The sequence below is a fragment of the Oncorhynchus keta genome, chromosome 13 (genome assembly GCF_023373465.1).
Source record: "Oncorhynchus keta strain PuntledgeMale-10-30-2019 chromosome 13, Oket_V2, whole genome shotgun sequence".
In the NCBI taxonomy this organism is placed as follows: Eukaryota; Metazoa; Chordata; class Actinopteri; order Salmoniformes; family Salmonidae; genus Oncorhynchus; species Oncorhynchus keta.
Window position 1 is genome coordinate 5258143 of NC_068433.1, and position 12046 is coordinate 5270188.

General features: G+C 46.1%; 1 protein-coding gene and 1 long non-coding RNA gene across 3 annotated transcripts in view; both read right to left on the reverse strand.

Moving 5' to 3' along the window:
- The window catches only part of LOC127906651 (uncharacterized), a 1136-nt gene extending 454 nt beyond the window's left edge, over positions 1–682 (reverse strand). For both annotated transcript variants that reach the window (XR_008062232.1, XR_008062231.1), the window contains exons 1-3: positions 471–682; positions 221–370; positions 1–120 (exon numbers count right to left, since the gene is read on the reverse strand). The exon at positions 1–120 is cut by the window's left edge. This is a non-coding gene — a long non-coding RNA (uncharacterized LOC127906651). The remainder of the gene's footprint in view (positions 121–220; positions 371–470) is intronic.
- LOC118380293 (uncharacterized) overlaps positions 1–11416 on the reverse strand; it is a 20310-nt gene extending 8894 nt beyond the window's left edge. Inside the window, exons 1-6 of the mRNA XM_052459127.1 lie at positions 11272–11416; positions 8107–8149; positions 7699–7828; positions 4054–5669; positions 3599–3941; positions 3351–3508 (exon numbers count right to left, since the gene is read on the reverse strand). Coding sequence (XP_052315087.1) covers positions 3351–3508; positions 3599–3941; positions 4054–5638 — 2086 coding nt within the window. The 5' untranslated portion in view covers positions 5639–5669; positions 7699–7828; positions 8107–8149; positions 11272–11416. The remainder of the gene's footprint in view (positions 1–3350; positions 3509–3598; positions 3942–4053; positions 5670–7698; positions 7829–8106; positions 8150–11271) is intronic.
- Positions 11417–12046: the final 630 nt, after the last annotated feature.

Sequence of the window (12046 nt, forward strand, 5' to 3'; positions counted from 1 at the left end):
AATCAGGGCCTGATTTAGACCTGGGACACCAGGTGGGTGATTCCCCCTCTAATCAGGGCCTGATTTAGACCTGGGACACCAGGTGGGTGATTCCCCCTCTAATCAGGGCCTGATTTAGACCTGGGACACCAGGTGGGTGATTCCCCTTCTAATCAGGGCCTGATTTAGACCTGGGACACCAGGTGGGTGATTCCCCCTCTAAGCAGGGCCTGATTTAGACCTGGGACACCAGGTGGGTGATTCCCCCTCTAATCAGGGCCTGATTTAGACCTGGGACACCAGGTGGGTGATTCCCCCTCTAATCAGGGCCTGATTTAGACCTGGGACACCAGGTGGGTGATTCCCCCTCTAATCAGGGCCTGATTTAGACCTGGGACACCAGGTGGGTGATTCCCCTTCTAATCAGGGCCTGATTTAGACCTGGGACACCAGGTGGGTGATTCCCCCTCTAAGCAGGGCCTGATTTAGACCTGGGACACCAGGTGGGTGATTCCCCCTCTAATCAGGGCCTGATTTAGACCTGGGACACCAGGTGGGTGATTCCCCCTCTAATCAGGGCCTGATTTAGACCTGGGACACCAGGTGGGTGATTCCCCCTCTAATCAGGGCCTGATTTAGACCTGGGACACCAGGTGGGTGATTCCCCTCTAATCAGGGCCTGATTTAGACCTGGGACACCAGGTGGGTGACTCCCCCTATAATCAGGGCCTGATTTAGACCTGGGACACCAGGTGGGTGATTCCCCTTCTAATCAGGGCCTGATTTAGACCTGGGACACCAGGTGGGTGACTCCCCCTCTAATCAGGGCCTGATTTAGACCTGGGACACCAGGTGGGTGATTCCCCTTCTAATCAGGGCCTGATTTAGACCTGGGACACCAGGTGGGTGATTCCCCTCTAATCAGGGCCTGATTTAGACCTGGGACACCAGGTGGGTGATTCCCCTCTGATCAGGGCCTGATTTAGACCTGGGACACCAGGTGGGTGATTCCCCCTCTAATCAGGGCCTGATTTAGACCTGGGACACCAGGTGGGTGATTCCCCCTCTAATCAGGGACTGATTTAGACCTGGGACACCAGGTGGGTGATTCCCCTCTAATCAGGGACTGATTCAGACCTGGGACACCAGGTAGGTGATTCCCCTCTAATCAGGGACTGATTAAGACCTGGGACACCAGGTGGGGGATTCCCCTCTAATCAGGGCCTGATTTAAACCTGGGACACCATGTAGGTGCAATTCATTATCAGGTAGAAGATAAAACCAGCAGGCTTTGGACCTCTGGACGTCGTAGAGTTGAATACCCCTGACATAGACCATGGACCTCGTAGAGGTGAATACCCCTGACATAGACCATGGACCTCGTGGAGGTGAATACCCCTGACATAGACCATGGACCTCGTAGAGGTGAATACCCCCTGACATAGACCATGGACCTCGTAGAGATGAATACCCCTAACATAGACCATGGACCTCGTAGAGTTGAATACCCCTGACATAGACCATGGACCTCGTAGAGGTGAATACCCCTGACATAGACCATGGACCTCGTAGAGTTGAATACCCCTGACATAGACCATGAACCTCGTAGAGGTGAATACCCCCTGACATAGACCATGAACCTCGTAGAGGTGAATACCCCTGACATAGACCATGGACGTCGTAGAGTTGAATACCCCTGACATAGACCATGGACCTCGTAGAGGTGAGAACACCTGACATAGACCATGGACCTCGTAGAGTTGAATACCCCTGACATAGACCATGAACCTCGTAGAGGTGAATACCCCCTGACATAGACCATGAACCTCGTAGAGGTGAATACCCCTGACATAGACCATGAACCTCGTAGAGGTGAATACCCCTGACATAGACCATGGACGTCGTAGAGTTGAATACCCCTGACATAGACCATGGACCTCGTAGAGGTGAGAACACCTGACATAGACCATATTGATGTCACTTATCCAAGACTTTCAGGTACATGTTAAGTAGAGTTGAATGTACCTTTGAATGTTAAGGAAGTAGAGTTGAATGTTAAGTAGTGTTGAATATTAAGGAAGTATGATTGGATGTTAAGTAGGGTTGAATGTTAAGTAGCTTTGAATGGTAAGGAAGTAGAGTTGAATGTTAAGGAAGTAGAGTTGAATGTTAAGGAAGTAGAGATGAATGTTAAGGAAGTAGAGATGAATGTTAAGGAAGTAGAGATGAATGTTAAGGAAGTAGAGTTTGAATGTTAAGGAAGTAGAGATGAATGCTAAGGAAGTAGAGTTTGAATGTTAAGGAAGTAGAGATGAATGCTAAGGAAGTAGAGATGAATGTTAAGGAAGTAGGTTTGAATGTTAAGGAAGTAGAGATTCATGTTAAAGTTGAGATGAATGTTAAGGAAGTAGAGTTTGAATGTTAAGGAAGTAGAGATGAATGCTAAGGAAGTAGAGATGAATGTTAAGGAAGTAGGTTTGAATGTTAAGGAAGTAGAGATGAATGTTAAAGTTGAGATGAATGTTAAGGAAGTAGAGTTTGAATGTTAAGGAAGTAGAGATGAATGCTAAGGAAGTAGAGATTAATGTTAAGGAAGTAGGTTTGAATGTTAAGGAAGTAGAGATTAATGTTAAAGTTGAGATGAATGTTAAGGAAGTAGAGATGAATGTTAAGGAAGTAGAGTTTGAATGTTAAGGAAGTAGAGATGAATGCTAAGGAAGTAGAGATGAATGTTAAGGAAGTAGGTTTGAATGTTAAGGAAGTAGAGATTCATGTTAAAGTTGAGATGAATGTTAAGGAAGTAGAGTTTGAATGTTAAGGAAGTAGAGATGAATGCTAAGGAAGTAGAGATGAATGTTAAGGAAGTAGGTTTGAATGTTAAGGAAGTAGAGATGAATGTTAAAGTTGAAATGAATGTTAAGGAAGTAGAGTTTGAATGTTAAGGAAGTAGAGATGAATGCTAAGGAAGTAGAGATTAATGTTAAGGAAGTAGGTTTGAATGTTAAGGAAGTAGAGATTAATGTTAAAGTTGAGATGAATGTTAAGGAAGTAGAGTTTGAATGTTAAGGAAGTAGAGATGAATGCTAAGGAAGTAGAGATGAATGTTAAGGAAGTAGGGTTTGAATGTTAAGTAGGTTTGAATGTTATGGGAGTAGAGTTGAATGCTAAAGAAGTATGATTGAATGTTATGGAACTAGGGCTGAATGCTAAGGAAGTAGGTTTGAATGTTATGGAATTAGATTTGAATGCTAAGGAAGTATGATTGAATGTTAAGGATTAAGGAAGTTGAGTTTAATGTTAAGCATGTAGTTTTTAATCTTAAGGAACTAGTGTTGGATGTTAAAGAAGTAGGGTTGAATGGTTCTTCTTACCTTCTTCCTGAATTACAGAACTCCTCTGAAGCTCCTCCCACGGTTTCCAGAGCAACTTTTCATTGGATGGTGATTCTTCTGGCCACGCCCCTGAACCCTCCTCCCTCTCTCGACAACATGGCAGCTCAGCCTGGAACCCTCGACCCACGTTGATACACCTGAGAGAATGAATCAATGAATGAACAAAAGAACAAACGAACGAGCAATAGAAGAACATAATAGAATGCATTACTCCATCCATTACTCACGGAAGTAAAAAATATCCCTTCTCCTCTTTAGTCATCCTTCCCATCCCTCGTTCCCCAGCTGAAGGTGGGATGAGGGAGGAGAGGAGCCCCGTTCCCCTGCGTTGGGGATTCAGCATAGGTCGAGGGGTGTAGTGGAGCCCTCTCCCAATCCGCTCCACTCCCCTCTGCCCTCCTCCTCTACGAGACTGGAGCGGACTAAGGAAGGGAATACCTCTAAACACCACTAGGGGTGCTGCTCCATGCTGTGGCAGTCCACTGGGGGGCTGGGAGGGAAGAGAGGATAGGTGAAGGGGTGAGGCAGAGACGACGTTTGATTGTACCGGAGTTTGAAAACTATAGTGACCTGTGAGCAGAAGAGGGGGGCAGAAACAACATAATAAATGTGAGGAAGCTAAATAAGGAGACTGGATAGAACATATTTGATTTTGGATTTACAAGAACACACAGCAACATACCTGTATTCTTCTCATTGTCCTGGTGAACATGTCTCTGAGTCAACACTGCCTCCTGGCAGTAGACGTGGCCAGCGCTTGAGGGGTTGCCATCGACGACACCCACGTCACCTGACTGCTGCAGCCAATGACAGGGTGGGAGCTTCCACATGACGGTGGATGGGTGGGTAGTGTGGAGTGGATGGTGAGAGGAGGGGTAAAACTGGACTGTTCCACTACAATCCTCCCCTGGGGTCTGGGTTAGTTCAACTGTCCCGAGAGAAGGGGTCATGGTGAGTTTGGGAGTGGGGAGAGGGGAGGGAGGAGGGCTAAGGAGCAGGGGGGAGGGGTGAGGATGATGAGGGAGAGTGGAAGAGTCTGTGAGTGAATTGTAAGCACTCGCTTTGATCCATCCTGTGCTTCCTCCTCCCGCTTCGAATCCTAAAACTCCACTTCCGGAATTCCCATTCGGAATTCTGTTGCCGGCGACGTTGCGTCTGACGAAGAACGCCTCTGAAAACGAGTCCAGTTTTTGCCGGTACACCTCAACGCCACCACCGCTAGGGCCACTTGCTGCCTGGGAATAGGAGTACAGAGATGCCCAATCCTTGGGGTACCCCCCACCCTTCTCACTGCCTTCCCAAGCCACAGAACACTGATCTGTGGGAGAGGGACTCACCCAAAACCCAGGCTTGAACTGGGCCTCTGGAGGATCCAGGTTGGACCTTTTATCCCCAAAATCATCAACCCTTCTCAAACTATCCCTCTTTCCTTTATCGTCAAAGATATCGCTACCATTATAGAGATGATCAACTCTGTTGTTTCCACCATCATGGCTACCGGTAGTGGTGTCTCTATAACCACTGTTGCCATCTCGCCTCTCTTCACACACATAATCTCTGCTGTAGAACACGTCATCCCTGTTACGACAGACTTCATCCATTCTGTAAAAGACCTTATCCCTAGTGTTAGACCCCTCGTCCGTTTTCTCCTCACACCCATAATCTCTACTGTTGCTGTAGAAAACATCATCCCTACTGCTGTTACAGCCTTCATCCGTTCTGTAAAAGACATCATCCTTTATACAGCCCTCATCATCTATTCTGTCAACACCAATACCGCTGGCGCTGCTGTCATCCCCATCACAGCCCTCATCCCTCTGGCTAGCATAGGCAAGGCTCTGACTTTCAAAATGGCTGCCGAAATCATCCCCTTGACCTACAACATCATCCGCAACCCCCCTATTACTGTAGCTAGCTTTCCGCGCTACAAAACAACCATCTCTACCATCAACATCACTACAGTTATCACCTCTGCTATGTCCAGGAATGTCTACATAACCTCCTCTTCCACCCCCCCCACCACTGTAGCTGTCTCTGCTCCCCCCATAATAGGGGCTTGAATCGGGTAGAGGGGTCCTGGGTGCTGCCTCTATTCCAGTTCCCCCATATTGCTCCAGGGGAATCTGGAGCTCCAGAGGGTGGTGGTAAGATGTCTGGTCCAGACTGGGGCTCCCGATACTGGGGTGGAAGTGGTGGGAGTGATGCTGGAGGCATGGGTCCTGGTAAGGCTGGGGAGTTGGAGGTTGGAGGGGTGTTCTCTCAGCCATAGGGTAGACTCTGGTCTCTCTGGGTTCTGTGCTGGGATAGAGGGACCTCTAGTGGTAAATCTGTTGCCCTGCTGTAGAAAATTACCTGGAGAACCTTCGCTATTGAGAAAACAGTGTTAAAACTTAGTGGCAAACAAATCTCACACACTGAAACTGGCCTTTAGATTATATCTGGTCAATGCATAAGTCTCTCTCTCTCTCTCCGTCTGTCTGTGTCTCTCTCTCTCTCTCTCTCTCTCTCTCTCTCTCTCTCTCTCTCTCTCTCTCTCTCTCTCTCTCTCTCTCTCTCTCTCTCTCTCTCTCTCTCTCTCTCTCTCTCTCTCTCTCTCTCTCTCTCTCTCTCTCTCTCTCTCTCTGTCTCTCCGTCTCTCTCTCTCCGTCTCTCTCACGCTGTCTGTTGTAATTAGGTCATGTTAAGACTGTATGACTCAGAGATTATGCATCTCTCACAGGAAGACTCCGTTGTTACCACCTTCTATGTGTTTCCTCTCTTCTTTTATTTTTCTTTCTCTGTCGACTTGACCGACAAAAAACAAGGTCTCAAAATATATCACACTGTCACAAGCATATTCTGATCGTGTCGGCTTATACACACACAAAAACAAACATATCCTTATTGTGTCGGCTTATACACACACACAGGTGTCAGGATGAAAAGGTAAGAGACACTCCTCCATCCACCCTCAATGAAAACCACATCCTCAGGAAACATAGTTACGGTCTCCCTCCTCTCTATCTTTATCTCTCTCACTGTTGATCTATCTTTATCTCTCACTGTTCCTTCCTTCCTCGCCCTCTCTCTCTCATCCTCTCTTTCTCCTTTATTTCTCTTCTCTTTCTCTCCTCTCTTTCTCTCCCTCATCCTCTCTTTCTCCTTTATTTCTCTTCTCTTTCTCTCCTCTCTTTCTCTCTCTCTCTCCCTCATCCTCTCTCTCTCTCTTTCACTTACCCTCTCTCCCTCTATCTATCTCATTCTTTCTCTCTTATCCTCTCTCTCTTTCATTCTCTCATTATTTCTCCCTGTGTGTGTGTGTGTGTGTGTGTGTGTGTGTGTGTGTGTGTGTGTGTGTGTGTGTGTGTGTGTGTGTGTGTGTGTGTGTGTGTGTGTGTGTGTGTGTGTGTGTGTGTGTGTGTGTGTGTGTGTGCGTGTGTGCGTGTGTGCGTGTGTGCGTGTGTGTGCGTGAGTGCGTGAGTGCGTGAGTGCGTGAGTGCGTGAGTGCGTGAGTGCGTGTGTGAACCCTGTTGTTTACCGGAGTGAGGATCTCTAGGTTAGTCAGCTGACAGGAAGTCTCTACACAGACACACACCACTCTCTACCCAAAGAGACAGAGAGAGGAGAAGGAGGACAGGACCAGGGAATCCTCCGAATGAACCCCACCCCCTCGTTCCTTCATTCCCTCATTCCTTCCTTCTTTCATTCATTCATTCCTTCCTTCTTTCATTCATTCATTCCCTCCCTCCTTCCTTCATTCATTCATTCATTCATTCCCTCCTTCCTTCATTCCCTCCTTCCCTCATTCCTTCCTTCTTTCATTCCCTCATTCCTTCTTTCATTCCCTCATTCCTTCATTCATTCATTCCCTCATTCCCTCATTCCCTCCTTCCTTCATTCCCTCCTTCCTTCATTCCCTCATTCCTTCCTTCCCTCCTTCCTTCCTTCCCTCCTTCCTTCCTTCCCTCCTTCCTTCATTCCCTCCTTCCTTCATTCCCTCCTTCCTTCATTCCCTCCTTCCTTCATTCCCTCCTTCCTTTCCTCATTCCCTCCTTCCTTCCTTCATTCCCTCCTTCCTTATTTATATCCCTCATTAAAATGCATTATTTTCTGGATTATTTTGTTGTTATTCTGTCTCACTGTTCAAATAAACCATTAAAATTATAGACTGATCATTTATTTGTCAGTGGGCAAACGTACAAAATCAGCAGGAAAAGTACAAAAGTATGTGGACACCCCTTCAAATGAGTGGATTCGGCTTTTTCAGCCTTTGCTGACAGGTGTATAAAATTGAACAGCCAGTGACCCTTCATCATGCCATTATATTCATTATGTACCCATTACCTACCTCTTCAGGTTTGACGGGAACCTACCGAATAAGATCACCCATCAACCCTCGACAGGTCGGCACGCCTGAAGTGACGAGGTCGGTCAAGTTTCACCCAATAAACCCCATAAACATGTCATTGACCTAATTCCTGAAAATGAATTATTTTCAGAAGGTACAAAGTTATTTTTCCTCAGTACAGATTGGACGCTTGTCTAAATAACTAATTAACCAAAGGTCATGAAGGTCACGGGTAAGGTCTAACCGTTGCACATCCCCTACTGAGAATTATCTTATATTTTAATATAGTTTATATTTTATGCTGTCGTAAAACCAGTAAAAAGCTCATTTGTTTTCAGAAATATTGTGTGTCGCTGACAATAACAGATTAATTTTAAAAAAAGTATTGATTGGTGAAAATTGACTTACTGTCAGCCGCCGATCCAGGTAGTAACTGGTTCTCAGACTCAACCTGAAATATGGAAAAACATTTATTTTACAATAAACATCAATGACGTGTTATCAGACACATTTGCATTTTTCTACTTCTGTGACAGTAGAGGATCTCTGTTGATGACAACAATTATCAGATAGCTTTTTAGTTGTTACAATAACCCAACGGCCATTAACCCAACGGCCATTAACCCAACGGCCATTAACCCAACGGCCATTAACCCAACGGCCATTAACCCAACGGCCATTAACCCAACGGCCATTAACCCAACGGCCATTAACCCAACGGCCATTAACCCAACGGCCATTAACCCAACGGCCATTAACCCAACGGCCATTAACCCAACGGCCATTAACCCAACGGCCATTAACCCAACGGCCATTAACCCAACGGCCATTAACCCAACGGCCATTAACCCAACGACCATTAACCCAACGGCCATTAACCCAACGGCCATTAACCCAACGGCCATTAACCCAACGGCCATTAACCCAACGGCCATTAACCCAACGGCCATTAACCCAACGGCCATTAACCCAACGGCCATTAACCCAACGGCCATTAACCCAACGGCCATTAACCCAACGGCCATTAACCCAACGGCCATTAACCCAACGACCATTAACCCAACGGCTAACCCAACGGCCATTAACCCAACGGCCATTAACCCAACGGCCATTAACCCAACGGCCATTAACCCAACGGCTATTAACCCAACGACCATTAACCCAACGGCCATTAACCCAAACGGCCATTAACCCAACGGCCATTAACCCAACGGCCATTAACCCAACGGCTATTAACCCAACGGCCATTAACCAAACGGCCATTAACCAAACGGCCATTAACCCAACGACCATTAACCCAACGGCCATTAACCCAATGGCCATTAACCCAACGGCCATTAACCCAACGGCCATTAACCCAACGACCATTAACCCAACGGCTATTAACCCAACGGCCATTAACCCAACGACCATTAACCCAACGGCCATTAACCCAACGTCCATTAACCCAACGGCCAATAACCCAATGGCCATTAACCCAACGGCTATTAACCCAACGGCCAAATGCTCTATGACATTTTGAGAGACGTTTTTCAGAGGTATGAACGCAGTGATGGAACTTAAGGATTTAGTTGACTAGTCAGCTGCACTCGTAGACTGGGATTTCAGTGTGTCATACTAGTCAGCTGCACTCGTAGACTGGGATTTCAGTGTGTCATACTAGTCAGCTGCACTCGTAGACTGGGATTTCAGTGTGTCATACTAGTCAGATGCACTCGTAGACTGGGATTTCAGTGTGTCATACTAGCCAGCTGCACTCGTAGACTGGGATTTCAGTGTGTCATACTAGCCAGCTGCACTCGTAGACTGGGATTTCAGTGTGTCATACTAGTCAGATGCACTCGTAGACTGGGATTTCAGTGTGTCATACTAGCCAGCTGCACTCGTAGACTGGGATTTCAGTGTGTCATACTAGCCAGCTGCACTCGTAGACTGGGATTTCAGTGTGTCATACTAGCCAGCTGCACTCGTAGACTGGGATTTCAGTGTGTCATACTAGCCAGCTGCACTCGTAGACTGGGATTTCAGTGTGTCATACTAGCCAGCTGCACTCGTAGACTGGGATTTCAGTGTGTCATACTAGTCAGCTGCACTCGTAGACTGGGATTTCAGTGTGTCATACTAGTCAGCTGCACTCGTAGACTGGGATTTCAGTGTGTCATACTAGTCAGATGCACTCGTAGACTGGGATTTCAGTGTGTCATACTAGCCAGCTGCACTCGTAGACTGGGATTTCAGTGTGTCATACTAGCCAGCTGCACTCGTAGACTGGGATTTCAGTGTGTCATACTAGCCAGCTGCACTCGTAGACTGGGATTTCAGTGTGTCATACTAGCCAGCTGCACTCGTAGACTGGGATTTCAGTGTGTCATACTAGCCAGCTGCACTCGTAGACTGGGATTTCAGTGTGTCATACTAGCCAGCTGCACTCGTAGACTGGGATTTCAGTGTGTCATACTAGTCAGCTGCACTCGTAGACTGGGATTTCAGTGTGTCATACTAGCCAGCTGCACTCGTAGACTGGGATTTCAGTGTGTCATACTAGCCAGCTGCACTCGTAGACTGGGATTTCAGTGTGTCATACTAGCCAGCTGCACTCGTAGACTGGGATTTCAGTGTGTCATACTAGCCAGCTGCACTCGTAGACTGGGATTTCAGTCAAACCCAAGTAACATTCATTGCGATATTTAAAAAGAATAAATTCCACCGTCCTGACAGGCCAGATGGACACATGTTCTTCTTACCCGGTCTGAACAGTACTAGCCTCAGGCTAGGCGGATAGATTAGTTTACATCCCTGCATGCACGGCACCCAAAATATGACAAATGCGTATGAGGTCAACACCAAATACTGCAATTTCAAAATAACTATTGAACTGGCCTCTTCAAAATTCTCTACGAGTACAATTTGTGATGCGATGAGTAAAACAATCTACATGTCTTTCAGCAACAGTACCAGGATGGAGCAGAAGCTGGGAACGGAGGACATTTAAAAGACTGGCAGAAATATCCTTGCTTGAGGCACAGTTCAGAAATAATGTTCCCCCTCTAGATCCCAAATAGAGAAAGACCAATAGATGGGGACGCCAGGAGAGTAGAGAATGGGATCCTAATAAAAAATCTGAATGGGGTCAAAAGGTTAAAAATCACCAGATTTAAAAGTGTTAATAAATCATAACCCCTGAAAACAATAAACTGTCCTTCGGGGGGACAAACACAGACAGGAGGACTTCAAGGAGATCAGTTTCTTGCAGAAACTTTTTACACGGGGAGTCTTGTCATGAGTACGGCCACATGCTCTTTCAGGCCCTTGTGATCAACAAAAATATATAAGTAAAAAAAAAAAATGTATCTCCTTGTTTTTAAAGTATAAAAATAACTAAGCCAGCAGATAGTGACATGTAGAAAAAAGCCACAGGGTTTATCTTTGTTTTTTGCCAGATGTGCAATTGGGTCAACAGCGTCAACAAGTAAATAACAATAAAATATAAAACCATCTTCGCAGCATTGCAACCTGTGACCGTATAGTCACTAATTTTCAAACTTATAGACAAGGACAGAGATGCAGACTTACCATTCATCCTTTCAGCGTGATCACGGCACAGCTCTGCTACATGTGTGTGGTCTGTGTCTGTCTGTCTGTCTGTACGTACGTACGTGTGGGAGGGAGTTTCGTAGGAGCTGGGTTCGCTGTCGCTCTCTCAAAACCCCTGATCTCACCTCTGTGTGTGTCTGAATGAGACAAGGAGAGAGACAGAAACAGAGAGAGGGAGGTAGGGAGAGAGAGCCCTCTGATCTCTCACACACCTCGTCATTGCGATCCTGGAACAAAATGACATGAACACACACACACACACACACACACACACACAGAGAGAACAATCCACCACAGAGAAGCGGGCCCAGACTTCGAACACAGCTCTCGGTTTGACACAGCAACATCTGGCCTAGTCTCTCTCTGCTCCCTTACATCTCTCAGTTTGACATTTACTAGCCCGTTACCAACAACTTTATTAAGAGAACACTGCTGTGGAGTGCACTCAGACACTATATATATATATAAAAGTATAGCAATGGAGGTTTGTACAGCTACATCATACTGACACAGTACAATTTATCATCCAAAATACACTCAATGGTGTAAAGTACTCAAGTAAAAAAATACTTTAAAGTACTACTTGAGCAGTTTTTTTTGAGCGGGGGGGGTATCTGTATTTTACTAGTTATGTATTTTGGCAACTTTTACTTCACTATATTCCTCAATAAAGTAATGTAATTGTTTACTCCGTACATATTAAATGCTTCGCAGGACAGAAACGGTCCAATTGACAGGCTTGTCAAGAGAACAT